Source organism: Canis lupus, chromosome 15 (assembly GCF_003254725.2).
Source record: "Canis lupus dingo isolate Sandy chromosome 15, ASM325472v2, whole genome shotgun sequence".
Lineage (NCBI taxonomy): Eukaryota > Metazoa > Chordata > Mammalia > Carnivora > Canidae > Canis > Canis lupus.
In genome coordinates, this window is record NC_064257.1 from 49,621,615 (window position 1) to 49,642,904 (window position 21,290).

At 44.3% G+C, this 21,290-nt stretch overlaps 1 protein-coding gene across 7 annotated transcripts in view; it reads left to right on the forward strand.

The window, feature by feature from the left end:
- The window catches only part of FHIP1A (FHF complex subunit HOOK interacting protein 1A), a 233,138-nt gene that overhangs the window by 182,791 nt on the left and 29,057 nt on the right, over positions 1-21,290 (forward strand). For all 7 annotated transcript variants that reach the window (XM_035698860.2, XM_035698864.2, XM_035698865.2 and 4 more), the window contains 2 exons: positions 15,350-15,517; positions 16,610-16,689. In XM_035698860.2, the coding sequence (XP_035554753.2) occupies positions 15,350-15,517; positions 16,610-16,689 (248 nt within the window). The remainder of the gene's footprint in view (positions 1-15,349; positions 15,518-16,609; positions 16,690-21,290) is intronic.

The following is a 21,290-nucleotide window of genomic DNA, read 5'->3' on the forward strand; positions in this document are numbered from 1 at the left end:
ATGATACCTGCTTTAATAGAACTAGTAGATTTAGCTGTCTCGTTTTTTTTTTCATTGAAGATAGCATTCTCTCTGTCAGAATTTATGAAGTTTATGGCTTTGAAATGTGTTAGATTTCAATTTTATAGAGGAGGTCTATGTGGAGCAAAGGTGAAGAGCTCCTTTGTTCCATGTCCTTATTCCCTGGCGCAGATGTCAGCCCAGTGCTTGGCACCTAGTAGGCGTTCTAAAAATATCTGTCAGTAAACGAATTAATAAGAACACATCAGTTGAAACAAATTTCACAGACTGGATGGATTTCATGAAGCATATTCTTTGTGTGTGAAGTTCTTCCCAAATCTAAGTGGAGAGATTGTATTAGAGATAGGAACATAGTATGTTACGTACGCTCATAGAATTTAGTACGAGATATAATTCCAGAGATTGTCTAGTCCCAACTCTTCATTTTTCAGATAAAGACATTGAAGACCAGAGAGGTTAAGTGACTTGCTCAGGCTGACACAGCTGATTACTGGCCGAGCTTGGACCAAACCCAGAACTGCAGGTCTAGAGACTTCAGTATCATCATCTCTTTCCATTATCCCCCTTGGAAGTAAATCTTAGTTCCATGATTCCTTCCTTGGCGTAAATTAACTCCTGAGCTCCCAGTGCAGAATGTAGAAAAAAATTCTCCGTATGTTTTTGTTAATTGCAAGATAGATTTTCTTTGAGAGCAAATCCCCTTTTTCTCAAGGCTCCTATGTAATCAGGGGCTGCTTGGGGACACCCATGTTCATTTCTGATGTCCTGCTTGAGTTTCTCCTCCGGGTAAGTCTGCTCTAAAAGGAGAGCTTGCACCATCTAGTGGATCTAAGAAGAGGCTCTCGGGTTTAATTTTTTGGTGGCCCTACTTTAAGAGGAAGAGAGGAACAATATTTTTAGCTAATCTGCAGACTCTCACATGGAGCCCTTTGTTCATATCATGAGTGAGGTTAGCAGCCCAGAATGATGTTAGGATCGCTGTGTACCTCACAGTGCTAAAAGTAGGCCATGCTATTGACCATGCTGCTTCTTCCTTTTTTTAATGGTGGAGGGAGGGTAAGGAAGTGAGCATTTTATCAGCTGTTTTTTTTTTTTTTTTTTTTCCAACTGGTGCTTGGATTCTTCTCCTTATTAATTCAAAACATTAACTCTTCTAGAATGGGTCTTCCCATAATAGTTGGGAATTAATTAAATCCTGCTTTTATTCTTGGGAAATTCTCTAGTACTCATTTGGACAGTTAACGAATTTAGTAGTGTACAATATTCTATCCAGTTGGATAATGGAAGTTTTTGGAAGCTTCCAAATTACTCCTTTGTTTCCTCTAAGAAGTTTTAAATCTTTTCTCAAGCTTTGCACAGTACTTACTTCATGTAGCCAGTGGCAGAAGATAGCATCGACCAAACAGGATAATTTGGTGACTGCGTGGGTGACACAGGGTGAGGGTCTCACCGCTGACTTGCCCTGTGATCTGAAATGCTCACTTACCTCCTGGGCCTGAGTTTGCTTAGGAAAGAATGCGATTGTTATCCTTATATTTACAGAGTACCGCTCAGCAAAAACCTGGTGTTTTTTGTTGCTGTTTTTATTTGTTTTTGTTTTGTTTTGATTTTACTTTTGTTACTCCATCAGCTGAAATGTCTTAAATGGCATCTTAGCACCAACGTAGTATAAGGCATCCTTGGGACAGTGGTCCTCACCCTGATGCACATCAGAATCAACAAGGGAGGCCTGGTCCCACCTCTGGAGATTCTGATTTATTTAGACCCAGATGAAGGTTGAACTTGGGTTTTTCTTAAAAGCTCCCCAGGTGATGATTCTCACATAGATTCAGGGTGGAGGACCACTGCTGTATGATGTCCTTGAAATGTGTTTGAATCATTGGATTCCAAGTCAAGTTGAACACTGGAGATCTGTATCTGAAAACCATTGTTCTCCTTGGGACCAGAAGTTGTCCTGCATTGGGATTGTTTTTTTTTTTTTTTTCTGCATTGGGATTGTAATGAGGTCATCACTACGTCTAAAAGATTCCATTTCTCCATCCCTGGTTGTTGCTGGTGGAGTCAGCTTTGGTGTCTGACCGAGGTCTGAGGAATGGTACTTTCTGGGATAGCGAGGAGCGGTGAGGGCCAGAGGTTAATGCTTTTGTGAGTGGCAGTTTAATGTAGTATTATAATTGGCCTCGTCTTAGGCGTTGATTCTGTATTGTTGGCAGGTGTCCAGTGATAGCAGGAAAATTGGTGTTTCACATTACATCCTTTTTTTTTTTTTTTTTTTTTTCCTCTTGAGAGCGTTTTTCCCCCTTCCTGCTGGCTCAGTAATCAATTTTAGCCCTTTTGGTGGTTCTCAGGAGTAAGATGCTCAGTGAGTTTTTTGGAGATGCTGCTTTCTAGAGTGGAGTCCCGACCTGTTACTGGGAGCAGCTGGTTTCTGAGAAATGTAACTGAATTAGTTGGAGGAGGGATGGAGTGGTAAAAAGGCAGGAAAGGGTATACATCCTCCAAAATGCCATGACTCAACTCTTGTAATGGGAGATAGTGTCTTTGACCTTAATCAGCCCACGTAGTTGACACAACTATTCAATTTCAAAGTATTTTTGCTCAGTTTTCAGAGGGCAGAGGACAAGAATGCCAAGGAATTGTTAGAATTCTTATCTCAAATTCTCCTCAAGATAGTACAAAGAATATGAAATTTGTTATGAGGCAGACCTGATCTCTGGTGAATCCGGTCTCTGCCACCTACTGTGTACTTTTGGGGCAAGTTTATGGGCCTCACTTTTCTTTGAAATGAGGGCCCTAACACCTATTTTGCAAGGCCAAAGTGAATGAACTCCAGTGACCTATAAGAAGCACCATTGTGCATGACACAGGGCTGGGACTCTGCAAATGGTAGCTATTTCTGGAAATACTATTAATAATAGTCATGATGAATGATAATTATAAAAATCATTTTGTTTCCTCCTTTGGAAATGGCACCTGAGATATAAGAAGCTCATGGCCTGTGTGTCCAGTTGTCCTTCTAGTGGGCTGAGAGTGGGACAGTAAGGGGGTGTTGACAGAGGCCCCCCTGGGAAAGGTGTACTCAGAATTTTCATCCTCACCTAATCAACGTATGATAATTTAGTCTCATCACATACTAATCTCTTAAAATGTAGTTGCTCCCTAGAAGAGTTAATTTCACTGATCATTCATCTTGTGTCTAGCTTGCTTGTTTACCTCTGAGAGGATAGAATATAGATCTTAAACAGTGTGGAAGGGGGGTCAGGAGAGAAGAAGGGGGGGATGTGTTTATGGGGATTACTTGAGTGTCAGTCACACCTGCTGCCCTGGGGCTTTGTGGGCTTCGGCTGTACAGAGAGGGCTGGGCCGTCGGGAAGCCAAGAAGAGGAGATGCCGAGGATGCCTGGGTGGCTCAGCAGTTGAGCGTCTGACTTCGGGTCAGGGCGTGATCCCGGGAGCAGGATCGAGTCCCACGTCGGGCTCCCTGCATGGAGCCTGCTTCTCCCCCTGCCTGTGTCTCTGCCTCTCTCTCTGTGTCTCTCATGAATAAATCAATAAAATCTATAAAATTTTTTTTTCTTTTGAATTTCTGCTCCCCGTTAGGACTGCCTGTGTATTGCCATAACTTTGTTGTGGTGTCACCTGCGCCATTTGCCATAGGTCGGCAGTGCCTGGAGGTGCAGCGCCTTTTCACTGAAGCACTGGCCCTGGAGTCTAAAGCATTTACACGCATTAGTGGACCTGACTGCATAGCTGACGTCATGCAGTTTCAGAAAAGTCTGTTTGGTCTCACTGAGGTGTAAAGGGCTTTCCTTCCCCTCTGAGTTCTGACAAGTTAAGAACTACGAGTGAGGGAAACAGAAGATCATAATAGGGCCTTGATTGTCCATAAAAGCGATGCTGGAACATGGGGTTTATACCTGTGGGTGAGTTTGCACTAGGTCATGGCACCTGGGTGGCACAGTCCATTAAGTGGCCGACTCTTGGTTTAGGCTCAGGTCAGAGTCCCAGGGTCTTGAGATCGAGCTCTGCCTCCAGCTCTGCTCTGGGCATCGAGCCCCACGTGAGGGTCTCTCTTTCTCTCTTCTCTTCCCTCTGTGTCTCCTGATCGTGCTTACTCTCTAAAACAAATAAATCTTTAAAAAAAAAAAAAAAAGATTTCCTAATATCAACCCCTGGGATTGGGCAGACTTGCAGGACACACCGTGGAACCTGGGGCGGGAGGAGCAGAGAGGAACGCGTGCTTCCTGCTGGCAGTCTGGCTCCCAGAAGGAAAGAGAGGAAGGGACAAGCCTCATCGGAGTGACCAGTGACTCCTCCTGTCCTGGGGGAGATGGTGGTGAGGGAGGCAGAGAGGCCAGGGTACTCTGCTGGGCGACCCTGTGCGTGGGGTGAAACATTCGGACCAGCTTTCTCTGTCGGGTTTGCAGAAATTCAACCGTTCTAAATCTAGAGATTTGGAAGTAGTAATTCACATCACAAAAACAGAGAGAGGTGGCTTAGGTGTCCTCGCCACGTTGAAGAGCCCATAATGGGGGCCTGTTACCTGCAGAAGATAATCCAGACTAACCTCCCTGGTATCTGAAAACCCGTCGTGATCTGTCCCCCTCCCGCCTGTGAACCTGCCGTCCCCTGGGATGTTCAAGTGCAGGCCCGAGGTCAGAGCGATGCCTTCGTTGTCCTCTGCTCTTATTACCGAGTTCCTGCTGGATTATTCTTTCTACTTCTCGCGGGTCTGTGCAGAATGCGTTCGCCCGTTAAGTCCCAGCCCCGGCCCGCATCGGACGGAAGCCCTGGCCCGGGCACACGGCGACTTCCCGCATCTCTGCGCTCCCGCGTGCGGCCCCCGGGCTCGCCAGGTGCGTTTCACCAGCCACCTGCTGGCCGTGCCGCGGGGACAGGACGCGGCCTGTGCTGCTGCTGCGCACCCTCAGCTGCTAGTTTCCTGCACACACGAAGAGCACCCAGAAGATATGCAAGTTGGTTGAATAAATGTCTCAAAAGCACGTGCCTCGCCCCCTTGTCGCCTCATTTGAGGAGGTTCCGCATCAGTTATGCCGGGAGGTAGAAATACCAAGGCACAGGCCAGAAGTTAGGTCTTGTCTCATGACCCTGACGTGAAATCCAGGAATCTCAGGGTTTTGGAATTGAAAGGCTAGATCATCTGGTTCAATGCCATCATTTCACAGCTGAGCACACTAACTCTCATGATGTGAAAAGAAATATTCAGAGACTGTGAGTTTAATATTTGCAAAGGGAAGAGAGGATATGAAATAGGTGATTTTTTTTCAGTGCCTTAACATTAGATTATCCACAGAAGGCTTATGTGGTGGCTTTGTATTTACATTAGGGAGTCCTCTAAGTGTTCCAAAGTGCTTTTCTATTATCTTGTAGAGCCTCACCTTATGTGCTCACTAAAATCTGTGGAGGAAGGCACTTTTCCCAGAGGCTTTCACCACATCTCCTCATTGGCCTCCTTCACCGACACCTGCAAACTTGCTATGCTGGATTACATTGCAGGTCAAGGGCACTGTGCTTGCTTTATAGCTAGAGCAGTTGAGGTGCCGAAAGATTGCTTGGCTTGCCCAAGGTCACCAGATTCCAAGGATTAAAATGCAAGTGTTTTACATTCCCACTGCGGTCCACTTTCTACTTCCCCATGCTGCCTTTTGCTTCCTTAAATTATTATCTGTAGACTTCGAGAATTCCAGCTTAGAAAGGAAGTGCATTTTTGATTCCCTTATTAGCTAAGAGAAAGAACAGCCAACACAAATACTTAATCACCCAGACTAGACAGTTTGGAGAAAGGACAGGCCTGGTGGGTGCTGAGAGAGGACACTACCATTTGCCAGCGCGAAATGGAAAGCAGGAGTGGGTATAGGAGGAGGACAGGTCAACTAGCCAGCTCTCAATACCTGCTGGGTCCTAGGTAGATTTTCCCAGTACAGATTCAATATTTGCTTTATGTCGTAGAGATCCCAAGACATCAGCGATGGTATTTAACGGTTGTATAAAAATGTCAAACAAAATAAGCACAAGGTTTTGTTTTTTTTCTACTACTGTTTCTTTCTATGAAATTTTTAATATTTTAGATTTTTGTATTAAAAAAATCAAACTTTAGTGTCGGCTCTTATTTATTAACAGAAAAATGAACAGATGTGTGTGTGTGTGTGTGTGTGTGTGTGTGTGTATATATATTTTAAAGAGTTTTCAAACACTGAGTCTTGTCATAGTAATGAGCCACAAATTCGGTTTGGTTGGTTGCAATTAGCACTTAAAAGACAATAAAATAGAAAATATCAGATTGCATTGTACTCAGTAATGGTAAATACTATATGTTATTGTAAAATACTGTTCTTATGATGATAGTTCCTGGTTAAGAAAATTTTGAAAAATGCTGTTCTCATGCTTGGGAGGATTATTAGGAGAATGGGCTAGGAGATTGGTCTCGACACTGTATTTAGCCTTATGGGCTGCAAGTGTTAGATGGTTTCCTTTTGGTATAAAACATTCATTATTAATTCATTCACTCAACAAATATATTTTGAACACCCAGTATATGCGAGGTGCCTTTCTAAATGCTGGCAGGAGGTCGCTGTAGCAATTTGCTTACAAAGCAACTCATCTTATTTTCAGAGAAAACACTGTATCAGTTTGCATAAGGTTTAGCTGTAGATAACAGAAAACTCCCTTTAATAATCCTTTTTTTTATTCCATACACCAGTTCTGTTCACACCTTACTGGCTGGCCAAGACAGGCACAGCCAGACCCAGATGCAAAGGAAGGAGGGAACTAGAGTTTTTCAGCTATGGATTTAAAGTTGCTTCCTTAAGGAAGAAGAAAGGGAGATTGAATATTGGGGGCGGGGGACAAATAGAAGTGCCTGCTCACAGTTTCTTATGTGTTAACAAAATTCAGTTTCTGTGGATGCAGAGCTAGAACTTTGTTATTATTCTGTAGAAAAAGCACAGGCTGGGCAGTTGTAGGGCTTCACCTGTCATTGAATGTGCCCTGCTGGGGATGGGGGGGCAGGGGGGTGCTCAGGATCGGAGAGATGGAGTTGGGAGGAGCCAGAAGTTAGGGGATTAAACCGCATTTGTTGTCTTAGCATGCACGCGGGTGCGCACACAGTGAGATTTTAGAGTCTGAGGCAGGGGAAGATCCTGTAAGACCTCCTCCTCTCCATGGAGGCTCTCTGTGGTCCATGTCACTTTTCTGCCTCTGTAGGAGAGGAGAGTTAGAGTTATAAATGAAGCTTGCGTTCACTTTTGATTTGAAATGGGAAATTAGATTTCTTTCTTTCTTTCTTCCTTTTGAATTTCAACAAGCCCACAAGGGAGATAATGCTATACTGGAGGATTCCGTTCTTAAGCATCAGAATTATGGAAAGATAGGAAGGGTCCCACCCTCCCGACAACAATGCAGAGAACCACAGAAAGTAGCTTGTGCAAAGCCCCGCCTTATCTAAGGCAGCCAGGAGGTATTTGTCTTGGAAACAGTTGTGAGGAGGGGGAAGGAGGGTCTGGTCTGTAGATTGGTGTGAATCTTGTATTCTTTCCCTGCATCATCCTAGGAGAACATTAAACATTTATCAGCAACAAATGCCCTGCAAGTGTTTCAAGTTCTCATAAGAAAACCAAGAAATAAGGAAAACAGAAAGGAAGTTTACAGTCTGCTTGTTTTACCTTCTTGGCCTACTTTCCTTTGGCCTCACGCTAACATTTTCCTGCTCTCCCCCACCACCCCTTTCTTTTGTGTGACTCGCGTTTCAGGTGAGGTAGAGCCAGAATCGCTTGGGCGGGTGTGCCCCTGTGTGCCTCACCCTGTGATTATCCAGTGCCAGGTGATGAGCAGGTTAGGGATAACAGAGAAGAAGGACCAGAAAGACTAGAATTATTGAATTCATTTGGGCAGATGCCTGTGTGTTTTCTCAATCTTCCATTGTGTCGAAGACTTTCCATCTCATGGCAAATGAGCCAGGAGTGAAATCTGTCTTTTGTCATCAGGGCTTGCCTTTGTTAAAAGTATTTGGTGTCTAGGGAAATTGGCCCATGTATAACACTCTGGTCCAAATAATACCTTTAACCCAGCAGGCAGATTGAATGAGGAGGGAGGCGGCCTGCCTTCTTATAATTGTTCTCAAATACTTCATTCTAAAGAAGCTGCTGGTTGAGACTCTGGCCCAAACTATTCCCGCTCTGCTGTTGGGTTTTAAAGTCAGTCTCATTAGAATTCAATAGTACTGTCTGATTAATCAGGGAGAGAAATTAGGGGGAAAACTGAGGAAGCATTTCTTTTTTCCCCAATGGATCACTTTTTGAGGTTGCTGTAATTCAAGAGCATGGCATGAGTTGGGCTCTGTGGTTTCAATGAAATGTTATTTGCTATAAAAGGAAAATATCCTCTTCTTTTCGTGCATTGTCAAATTAATCTGAACCACCTGGCTAATGAAGGCATCCCCAACGTGGGCTATAAAAACCGTGTGCTTTTATTAGTACCAAGGCTGCTGATTTCCATCTCGACACATTTATTGATTACCCTCCGAGTCCCTGCCGGTGTACCAGGTGCTTTGAGAATTCACCTTGTAGGTCAGACACGGTCGTTTCTGCAGTAAGTGTGCAATCCTAAAGGATGGGAGAGTGTATCAAGAAAACTGAGAAAGGAAATGGACTTAGCCTGGAAGAGGAGGAAGGTGGGGGTTTAAAACAAGGATCCCCGAACAGGAAGGACAGCTGAGTTTGGAGAGAGAGCTTTTTCTTATCACTCCCGCCCCCAGGCCCCCTCTTAACTTGAGCACAGGTGCTTAAATGACAGGGGTGGAATCTTCCTTTACAGTGAGGAATGCTTTCTGGTCGGTAAGAGCTGAGCTGTGCTGCCAAAGGAGGCAGTGTCCTCCCTGCCCGAGTTCAGAAGAGGGGAGAGGGGTTCTCTGTGTTTTGGCTGCCCAGTGGCCGAGCCCCTTCTTCTCTGAGCCTGCTTCTCCAGCCTTCTGGCTGCCTAGAGGACCGCAGGATCCTTTCCTTTAGGAGGTGTCATTTTGCTTGGGCACAGTTAGTCCTCATGAGGTTGTGTGGACTCCCAAGTGCTGAAGCAAGAGGCTGAGAATACATTACACAGTGGGTGCTCGGAGACTGACCGGCGATGATGATGATGTGTTTGTGCAAAATTCCATATTGCAACCATGAAGAATCTTTCTGAAGCAACCAGCGAAGAGCCAAGGGAAGGATTGAGCGATCTTGGGGATACCCTTCAGATCTTTGCTTTTGAGCTGAAACATCCCAGAGTTTTTCTGCTAATTCTGACTTCAGAACCAAACTCTGAAATAGTCAAAATACCTTTACGTGCTATTTGGAGTATTTCAGTAACTAAAATCTATCGGAAGAAGTTCAAATGTAATGGATCATAGGCTGAATTACAGTTATAATGGTAGTCGTAGGCTACAGTAAGTTAATTGTAGCTGATAAGTTATTAGTAAGTTACAATGGTTGTAGGTTTATGGTAGGTAAGTTATATTATAATGTAGTAGGATACAGATTATGCAAACACAGCACAGGAAGGAGGCTTTAGAAATAATTTGCTGACTGCCCCTTGGAGAGGTTTATGATTATGATAGGCAAGAGGAAGTGTATTATATTTAATGAATGAATTAATATTTGATTTGATTATTATATCTACTGTATTTTTTTAAACATTTTTTAAAATTTTTATTTATTTATGATAGTCACACACACACACACACAGAGGCAGAGACATAGGCAGAGGGAGAAGCAGGCTCCATGCACCGGGAGCCCAACGTGGGATTCGATCCCGGGTCTCCAGGATCGTACCCTGCGCCAAAGGCAGGCGCTAAACCACTGCGCCACCCAGGGATCTCTATCTACTGTATTTATAGATACACCAAAAAAAAAAGAGTAAAAGGGAGACACTGGTTTTATTTTTAACATTTTTCCTTAAGGTGTGTTGCTGATGTCCTCATAGCCAGCATTTTAATTTCTTCCTTCTTCAGGTATTTTAGGAAAAAGTAGCCAAACTTATGGACTTTGGATGTCACCTCCACTGACGTCCCTGGCCTGCCTCTGGCAGAGTCAGTGACAGGTGTGGCTTAGGGGTGGAGGAGCAGAAGGGAGGCATGAGGGACCAGGAGGGAGGGAGCCTAACTTCTCAACTGCAGACTCTATAGACTTGGAATCACCAAATGTCTTCTGTCCTGAATTTTTGGCTGAAGCAGTGGGACTGCTCACTGAGAAGCAGGCTGTCTGTCTCCCCTTCCGTACTTGAATGTTCTTTGCACTCTGTGTCCTGGGAGGGAGGAAGATGGCTGTGGAGCATCCCCCCCCGCTGCCCCTGGCTGCCCTCGGGTGGACCTGCCTCCTGCCCGGCCACTAGCTTGTGTGGCAGCAGCAGGCAGGGCCTTAGCCTGTGTTCCCTGTGGAGGCTCCTTCATGCCTGTCCCAGAGGACCCGGCCTCAGTGTTCCTTTCCTTCCTGCTGTTCTCACTGGGAGGGGTTTGGCCCGGGTCTGTTTCCTCAGCCTCCACTTAGGGCTGCTGGGTCTGAGGACTCATAGGTGACCTGGGGGAGACCCTGCTTAGCTAGTTTTCTCTAGTATGTGGAAGGAAACACCAAGGAAAGGTGGCTTCTGACTTGGAGAGAAGGCAACAGTCACCTGACCCCACTGCCTGCCACCTGCCCAAGCGACAGAAGGTAGGACCCATCTGTTTGTTCCAATGTGACTGGATCACAAAAAAACAATTAGCAGGTGGGAAATTTGTTTTTCAGGACACACACATAAACCTGCCATTACAGGGAGGACTCTGGTGCTAATTTAGATGCAAATGGAATTGCCCAACTAGAGCTGATTACAGAAAGGTCAGAATGTCTATATGCTCAATTTCACTCCTACGCTACGCATTAAGTTAATGTGCTGCCTCGATTGTGGGCATGATGACTGGACTTGGTTGTGGCCTTCATTTTTGAGAGAGTTTTGAATTACAGCAACAGAATGTGACACATGGCATCAACTCCCCCCTTCCTGCTGATCCCCGCCCCCCTTTTAAAGGAAAACAAACTCTATTTTGTCTATTTCTGAGAAGTTTGAGATTTAATAAAAAAATACCTGGCTGGAGCTCTTAAGCTAAGATAGAAAGGAGATTGACCATAAATTCAGCTGCTGTCCCATTCAGAGAATTGATCTCACCTCTATATGCACATCTTGCAGACCCAGAGCACGCTGGGCTGTAGTCTGGAGTGCAGGACCAGTGACCGGAACCAGGGGGTGTGAGAGGATGGCCAAAAGGCTTGTGGGTTTGTCCGGTTATTGCAGTGTACTGTAGTGCTCTCCAGGTGTTCTGACTGTAAGACATGCCAGAAATTTATCTTATGCATTTGAGCGTGTGCATCTGAATTTTTTACTAACTAGATAACAAGGCACATGCCTATGGAATGTATCTCATTACATATAGTTTGAAAAAAGAAAACAGGCACACGCAAGTTTTACAAAACAGTACCTACTACATGCTGTGTGCCCTGATATCATCTCTTTGACCCTGGTCTAAACCACAAGCGAACCAGTAAATTGGTTTCACTGTCCACCTTTTGGCGTCAGACTCTAGTCTGAAAACACAAGCACTCGGCATGGAGGGGGACCCAGGTGAGGGCTGGTGGAGGGTGGAGGAGGTGGGTGAAAAAAGGGCTTGATTTCAAAGGATCGACTAAACTGGTCTTGATAAAAGTAAAATTAAGTCCCTGAGTCAGGGCTCCGGTTCCTTCTAGAATGGGGGCTGAAAAATCACACACACAGACACGGGATGTCTCAGCTCATACATCGTTTGGATTCTGGTTGTGTTTATCTTGTCAAGGATAATTATTTGCTTGTGGGAAAGGGTTTTCCTTGGGTTATTGCTGTCATTGTGGTCTGCCTTTAGTGAAAATTCACATTCCTAGGCTTTAGTATCCTTCAATTTTTCTTGTGTGTTATATGGTAGTAAAGTAGAACCTCATTTACTACTTCTAGTGGTATTTCTTCCTTTTTTTAAAAAAAAAATTTATTTATTTGTGATAGTCACACACAGAGAGAGAGAGGCAGAGACATAGGCAGAGGGAGAAGCAGGCTCCATGCACCAGGAGCCTGATGTGGGATTCGATCCCGGGTCTCCAGGATCACGCCCTGGGCCAAAGGCAGGCACTAAACCGCTGCGCCACCCAGGGTTCCCCTGGTATTTCTTCCTAAATGGGTAGCTACCTGCAGTTCCTTACAGAACCAGAGAAATGGACAGCGACAGTCATCTGGAAGGCAGAAGGTCTTACGTACATCCACGACTGATTGTCCTTCATAGCCTGACCAGGAAGAGGATGCTACTGTCCTGTTTGGCTAAGCCTTCCTTTTTGGGGCATGAGTGGCAGCTTCGGTTTTGCATTCCACGCGGCAGAGCTGCTTTCCCCTGGTTGTTCAGCGTTAGCTTTCAAGTGATCACATTTAGGCTCTGGTCTCATCCTCGTTAAGGAGGTTGTCTATTTGGGGGATTAGAGGAAGATTCTGAAAAATAAGATAATGGGGCAGGAAAAGATTTTCTGGGATAAAAGTCTGCTGAGGGCTCTTTGAATATGGAGGAGGGAAGAGACAGAAAGGGAAGGGAACCAGATCTTCTTGCCTTGGATCTTAGCTTGAGGTGAGTGTGACCTCAATTTATAAAGAGGTTGCAAGTCGATGCTTAATAGAATTGCGTTTTGGGTATTCATACCACGTTATGTAAATACTGCCCCTCCACGTATTTTCTTAAATCCTCTTAGCTTATAAATGACAGGCTTTGATTGCTAATAATAATAATAATAATAATAATCATCTTTCATTTATGCAGCCTAAGAGTAGTAAACAATAGATGCTTAATGCCCTGCTTTCATGTCTGCCCCCAAAGACTGAGATTTCTATTCTTAAGGGTTTATGGCTGTGCTTTTGAGCTTATTAAGGTCATGTGTAACTTAAGGGGGGAAAAGCTGATGGTGCATTGTTGGTGCAAAGGCAGCTCCTGGAATTCTGCAGGACATGTCAGCTCAGCAGTGCTCAGTAAATAAGGTTGAAAATGCAGTATTGCAGAGACTCCATGCATGCATGGCCCTTTTGAAATGACTAGTGCTCCTTTTTTTCTAGCGATCAAGATTGTTAGGGAATTAGACTTTGCACCCATGATTTTGGATTAAGTTTCTTTTGCTAAAGGACCTTGAGGTTGCGGTGGCGGAACAGGTGTGAGCTAATGGAGCTTGTGTGTTTGGTGGTGTTGTGAATCATTTCCCCCTTAGGCTGTAGTTGGTGACATCAGTTATTTTATAGGTTTTTATAAAAAATGTCCCCAGTCTCTGGGGCCCTCAGGACAGAGGGCCAGAGAAGAGAGAAGAATTAAAGATTAAGCTCAACTCTGGCAAATGAAAATCACTGGGACCTTGGGGGCTGTCATTTATTCAGGAAACGTTACATTCAGTACCTCCTGTGTGCCAAACTCTGCGCATTGCACCAGAGTAATAAAAAAGCCATAGCGTGTGTCCCAGGACGGCCGTAAGAGTGCCACGAACGTGGGTCTGGAGAAGAGCAGGAAACACAAGGGTAGGAGCAGTGGGTTTCAGGAGCAGGGGCAGCCTGTGAGGGGCACTTTTCTTTGGGAAATATATTACCAAGTGGTTGAGGCTTACCTCTTTCCTTTGTGATATTTGGGCCACAGAGAGCCCTTTAAAGTCGGTCGGATGCCACAGTGTGTGCCGAATGCTTTGAGGGCGCGCAGCATGGGTGCTAAGCAGGAGGGGGAGGATGCCTTTTTTTTGGGGGGGGGGAGGATGCTTGTACTCTGATGCGTGCCATGCTCAGGCCACTCAGTGAGTTGTCAACACATCCTGAGAGGGTCCATTCACATGTACTGGATAGGCCTGCCCTGCTTAGAATAAAGAAAATAGACAAAACTGATTTGGTCAGGTCTTACTCACCTGGACTCCTTGCTCTACCTGGAACATACCTAGGAACCAAGAAAGTTTATAAATATAATTTAAGCCTTTATATACAGATGTACCCACATGGGGCCTATCTATACTGACACGGCAGATCGGGAGCTCGGAATTTCCGAACTGATTTGTGGATTCTGAAGGCAGACAATTACAAAGAGGAGAGGAGTATAATATAAAAGGAATGACCAGTAACAGTGTGATAAAGTGACAGCTAACGCTTTGGAAGGAGGGAAGAAGGAAGTGAAAAACTGGGAAAGAGAAGATGTCATCTCTCAAAAACATCGCCATCTGTTTCATTTAGCATCAAGTACATTGCACTCATGGCAGGGGAGATTTCCAAGATTTCTAGGGGATAGAGTTGGAATCTGAGATATGGTACTGTTTCCCTAGTGATTTTCAAACATCCCAGTTTGGGTATTTCTATTCTACAGACAGTAGGGAAATTGATGATCCCCGTTCATCAAGAGGTGTTATAGTTTGCTTTTAGGAAGACAGGTGTATACGAGTTCTCAAAATATTCTTTATCAAAATGTTTAAAATTTGAATGCTTTAAGTACCAAATACTTGGCACTTTGAAGAACTTGACTCTTGAGAGTTTTCTCTTCCCTGAAAGACTATGCACATTCCCCTGCATAGAAGAATCACATCACATAGACGATACTAATTTAATTTGTATTATTAAAAGAAAAGTCAGTTACTTTTTAAGTGGTAAACTCTTATAGCACTTTATAAATATCACTTTATATTATTCAGTTATAAAAATTCGACTTGCAACTTTCCAGAAATATATCTAAACATCTGCAGTACTTTGTACTTCTTTATTTGCCACTTATGATGTTATTATTTTGCTTATTAGACTATATATATAAACCCATCTTCCTGGACAGAAAATATGTTCTCATGTTTCTAGCTTCTTGTACATAGCGGGTCCAATAAATATTTATTGGATGCCTAATAATGAAACAGTTATACTGGGCTTTCTAATTAATCCTTTACCGACCATGTAGATACTTTCCATTATCTCTTTTTTCCCCTTTGTGGTTACACACTAAAATCTTTATGGTATTTGAACTGCATTTGATGATTAGAGTTGTCAGAACACTTGAATTGCTTTTTTTTATGTGTTTGCTTTTCCCTTACTGAATTAAAGGGCAGAAGCAGCATGAGGTATTGTGGAATGTGAATAGGTTATAGGCTTCAGATGAAGCTCTGAAGCGTGTTCTTGTGGTTGGCATGTCCTTGCCTTGATGGGGTCACTGTGGTGAGGCCAGGGGCCTTTGGGGAAGCATGTATCACAGCATCGAAAGGATGCTCACCTGTTCTCACTCTGTCGTTGGTCCCAGGTGACTGTGGAGGAGGTTATGACCACAACTGCGTATCTGGACCTTTTTCTGCGTAGTATCTCCGAGCCAGCGCTACTTGAGATCTTCCTCCGTTTTATCCTCTTGCATCAGCACGAGAATGTCCACATCCTAGATACTCTCACGAGCCGAATCAACACCCCATTTCGGGTAAGGAGAGCTCCAGAGGGAAGGGACTTTATAACTCAGAACAAATTTCAGGAGAGTTTGTTTTGGGAATAAATGATGAGTATTCTTTTTTCTATCCCCCCACCCTTTGTCTTGTAGCTATTATTATTATGACACCATTCTCCATTCCATTGAACAGGTTTTAAGTCCATCCTGCCTAGAAGACAGACTAGTACTTCTTCACTGGTGCAAAAAAATACTCAAGTGGTCTGATGGAATGATTAAAGCTTATTCCCCAAAGGGCACACTGGTCTTACAATACACCTTGGGTTATCTTGCCTGTTTATCTTTCCTTTTTGGATATTAGATATCGAAAGAATTCTTTTTTTTTTTTTTAAGATTTTATTTATTCATGAGACACACACACACAGAGGCAGAGACACAGGCAGAGGGAGAAGCAGGCTCCATGCAGGGAGCCCGACGTGGGACTCGATCCCAGGTCTCCAGGATCACACCCTGTACTGAAGGCAGCAATAAACTACTGAGCCACCAGGGCTGCCCAGAATTCTTGTTTTTGATCGAACTTTTTAGAAAAGTATATTGTCACATCCTCAGCTCTCCTGGAAATGGAACCAAGGAAAATGTTTGCCCCAAAGCTAAGAGACAAACCAAAAGGAGCTGCAGCATGGGGCTAAGGGCTCTAGAAGGGGGCTGGCCAGGGTATATGTGATTTACTGTTAGCCCTGTCTTGTGTCATGTTTGAAAATAACTTGGGAAAATAAGTGCCAAGCAGATCGTGTGTGTGTGTGTGTGTGTGTGTGTGTGTGTGTGTGTGTATTGGAGAGTTCTAGGGGCACGTTTATGTGGATCTTTAAAAGTTGGAAATAAGAGCATAGGCATTTTGTAGGAGGGTAATTCTGCGTAATAGCATAATTCTAGGCATAGGCTTTCAATCAAATCCTGTAGGAGAACTAAAGACCTTAATACACATTCTCTCTGGCAGCAGCATGTTTTTATCAAAGCTGCTAAAAAAGGAGGCCATTTTATTTTGTAATTCTGATTTATTTTCCATCTGTGGGGAGTAGAGCTATCCTTCCAGTATCTGAAATAGAATGTGTGTTTATTGCTTCCCAGCTCTGTGTGGTGTCCCTGGCATTATTTAGAACTCTCATTGGTTTACATTGTGAAGATGTGATGTTACAACTAGTTCTAAGGTAAGTTGCCATCTTTTGTTCTCTTTAAAGGAAAACTCAATCTATACTATTGCTATTCTATTTTTCTTTGGGTAATATGAACTTAGGGGCCATGCTTCTAAGGAAAAAAATTATCAACAATATCAGTCCATTTCTGTATTATTTCCCAAGGTTGATTTTAGTTTCACTATTTTTTAGGGGGCTAAATACATTGTACTATAAATATGCTCCTGGAAATAATAGGTTGTTTGGAAATTTACAGATTCTGAAAGCTCCTCTGGTCTGTGGCGGAATGTCCTTCTCCTGATGTACATTTTTAGGGGCTTGTGGTATTGGAAACAACTTTCCCAAATACGAAATGCTATGGATACAGAACTCCTACGACTCTTGCTTTCCTAATGGTACACCTACAGCGTGCACTCGCTGACCTCCAAGTATGTTTCAGTTAAACTCAGTAAATATTTAATGAGTACTTCCTGGGTACAATTCAGAAGAGAGTAGGGCACGGGGTAGACAGATTGAGAAGGACTTACAAACATGGTAGAAAAGGTAGGACTTTCAGAAGCACGGGGGAGAAAGATTTTGGCAAGTGGCTGGTGTTTGAAGACAGGTGTCAGGAATCAAAGTGGACCACTGTTAGGATGACAGTAATTTGGCCGTTTGGCAGGGGGCTCCGGATCGCTGAATCTTGCCCGGGTCCAGCTCTGCCTCTCCTTCTGGGATCCCCCAGGGAAGCATCTGCTTTTGTAAAGCAAGAGAGGGAGGGTTGGCTAGGGCTTGTGCTCCTACATTCCCTTCTGGTGGTGTGGAAGCAAAGAGGAAAAGCCAACCCGGGTTGCCTGGCACACGCTCCCCTCCACTCCTTCCTTTGCTCTGACTTGTCCTTTGACCTCTCCTTGGGAATAAGGGCAGAGAAGCCAAGGACCGGGGGAAGGGGAAGAGCCTTGGACTGGTCACCACTGGGGTTTTGATATGATGTGAGTAGAATTACTGAGGAGATGGCATTCCAAGTGAATGACAGCATTTCCAGTGTGGTAGCTGTGGAAAAGTAGGGGGGTGGCGAAGCGAGGGAGGGAGCAGGAGCACCGGCCTCATCCAGGGACATGTTAGAAATGCGCTCGCTCTCTTGGTCTCCTCCCAGATGTGGCGACTCTGACTCTGGGGGTGGGAGGTGCCCAGCGAGCTGTGTTTTGCCGAGCTCTCCAGGGGACTCTGATGCCTGGCTAATTTTGAGAGTCACTGGTTTAAGGAAGGGTACAGTACAGAGAGGGCACCCTGCGAATGGAGTGACTAAAAAAAAAAAGCCAGGCTGGGAAAGGTGGTGGTAGTAGTGGTGGCGTCGTGGCGGAGGCCTTGGGGAGTTACTGTTGTATGGGAGGGTGTCACCTGTTAATTATCTTAGTTTAAGAAGAGGTTTTGGACTCTCCAAGGGTTCACGTTAGGTCATCAGTAACTGATCTTCAGGCAAAGGACAAATCTAGTCATGAAGAGATGGCCTCGGTAGTCTGGCCAGAACATTTTAGGTGGAACATCCCATCGTCAAAGGATTGCTCTAGCATCCTGTCAAGTCTCCGCTGACGTGACAGATGCTTTAGGGAGGCCTGAACATCATCCGTCATGGAGACTTGATAAAGGCTTTTTTATTGCCAAAACCAGACTTTGCCTCCAACAAGGGTAAAACCTGATTATATTTAAACGTTAAATTCTTAAACACCGCTGCTTTGGTGCCGCTGTCTTTTCCAGCGAACCCAGAAGCCTGGCCCTGCTTGGGGGGTGCAGGGCTGCGCCCCTCTGAGCACCACGCCCAATGTAGGCCTGCAGCTGGCAGCTGGTGCCCTTCACGCGGGGAGCGAACACTCATCACCTTTCGTCTGCTCCTAGAGCGGCGCTCATTCAGCTCCAAGCCATCCGCAGAAGCGTGCTAGCTTCTTTTGAGGCCCAGGCGTGGACCACGTGAAGGGGAAGACGTCTGCTCATGGTTGAGACATTTGTGTCTGAGTTGGGGCTACTCATTGCCAGGGTGATTAGGGACTAGTCATCTCCTGGCAGGGCACCCGAAGGGTACGTAATCACATCACAGCTTCTGTGTAGGGTCACGGAAGCCCCATCCCACGTAACCACCGGCTCGTAGGCTCTCTCAGCCCGAGTGCCTTCCTTGTGCCTTTGGTGAGGATGATGGTGATGCTCTCGTGATGCTGGTGGCCCCTTATTTAATACTTTATTTCTAATTCCACCTCACTGCCTGGGGGAGTCCAGGAGAGGAGCAAGGGAGGGGGGACGTATGTACATGGAAGTCTGGTATGAGGCGGACTCGCAGGAAGCCTCTGCTTCCTGGTCTCTCTCTTCTGAAGTGCAGGGTCTTCTCCCCCTCACATTTTAAATGATTTTTAATTGTTGAACATGCAGATAACATAAAATTCAGCGTCGTAATCATATAGTCCAGTAGTATTAAATACATTCACACTGTGGTGCAGCCAGTGCACCATCCCAGGGTGCTCCCGGGACACGAGCACCCTGTACCCAGCACCCACTCACTCACCATGGCTTCTCCCTCCTCCGGCCCCTGGAAGCCACTCTTCTGCTTTCTGTCTCTACACGTTTCACTACTCTAGGTACCTCATTTAAGTGAGGTCAGACCCTGTTTGTGCCTGAATGATTTCTCTTAGCGTAGCATCTTCACATTGTTGCCTGTATCAGAATTTGCTTGCTTTTTTTTTTTTTTTAAAGATTTTATTTATTTATTAGAAACAGAGAGAGACAGAGAGGCAGAGACACAGGAAGAGGGAGAAGCAGGCTCCATGCAGGAAGCTTGACGTGGGACTTGATCCGGGTCTCCAGGACCATGCCCCTGGGCTGAAGGCGGCGCTAAACCACTAAGCCACCGGGGCTGCCCAGAATTTACTTTTTTTTATTTTCTATTTTTTTTAAAGATTTTATTTATTTATTTATTCATGAGAGACAGAGAGAGAGGCAGAGACACAGGCCCCATGCAGGGAGCCCGACGTGGGACTAGATCCCGGGTCTCCAGGATCATGCCCCTGGCCGAAGGTGGTGCTAAATCTCGAGCCACCTGGGCTGCCCAATTTACTTGCTTTTTAAGGCTGAATCACTTCCATTGTTTACATACTTTTTTTTTAAAGATTTCATTTTTCTTTCTTTCTTTCTTTTCTTTTTTCTTTTCTCTTTCTTTCTTTCTTTCTTTCTTTCTTTCTTTCTTTCTTTCTTTCTTTCTTTCTTTCTTTCTTTCTTTCTTTCTGCTTTCCTTTCCTTTCTTTCCTTTCCTTTCCTTTCCTTTCCTTTCCTTTCCTTTCCTTTCCTTTCCTTTCCTTTCCTTTCCTTTCCTTTCCTTTCCTTTCCTTTCTCTTCTCTCTTCTCTTCTCTTCTCTTCTCTTCTCTTCTCTTCTCTTCTCTTCTCTTCTCTTCTCTTCTTTCTTTTCTTTCTTGATACACAGAGGCAGAGACACAGGCAGAGGGAAAAGCAGGCTCCTTGCAGGGAACCTGATGTGGGACATGATCCTCGGACCCAGGATCATGCCCTGAGCTGTAGGCAGACACGCTCAACTGCTGAGCAAACCAGGCATCCCTACACCACGTTTTGTTTGTCCATTTATCTGTCGATGGATCTTTTGGGTTGCTTCTACTTCGTAGCTGCTGTAAACATAAGAGTATAGATACCTGTCTTCATCACCCCACTTTCAGTTCTTTTGGGTGATTTACCCAGAAGTGGGATTGCTAAATCATATGGTAAGTCTATTTTACATGTTTTCTGTTTTCCATGATAGATGCACCATTTTATGTGCCCACAGTAGGGCACAAGGGCTCCAGTTTCTCCATATCTTTGCCAACACTTGTTACTTTCTGCTAAAGATATGGTATTTTAATAATCATAGAAAAATGACAGGCAGATTTAAAGAACTGACCAGAGCTCTTAGAAGTAAAAACTATTTCAATGAAGAATCAACGGTTTGGGTAAATAGCATGTAAGACATAGATTAAAAGAGAATTAATGAACTAGGAGATAGATTGAAAAAGTTACTAAATTTGCAGCAAAAAGAGATAAAGAGATTAAAAATATGACAAGCCAATGACGATGGCAGTTAATATGATAAAGTGTAGCATATCCCACTGGAGCAAGAGTGAACTGCTGGCTCAACTTGACCTATTGTGGTTTTTTAGTTTCTGTCTCATAATAAGGTGTTTGGGAGAATCAGTTGTGGCGGTTATCTGTGAAAAATGTTTTAAACACTGTAAAGTACTATACAAATTTAAGGGAAGAGGATTTCCTGGAAAATACATTTTAAACTAATGAAAACATTGTCTTTCCTGATTTAGAATCTGTACACAAGCAAGGACAGTGAAAAATCCTTGTTCTTCTAGTCATTTAAACTTTATCTGAAGGGACGTAAAAAACCTGGCTTGTGATCTATCCTTTCTGTTGTTGCCACCGTGGTGGTTCGAATGTGCATGATAAACCTGTAGCTCTAGAGGCAGCAGAGCAGTCAAGATTCTGTGAGTCCGTTTAATGAAGTTCTTTGTTAGGTGATAAATCATCACTGTATGTCAATTTTTGTTGCAATCCAAATACTCTTAAATATTGATATTTCAAAGTGATAATCCATTTG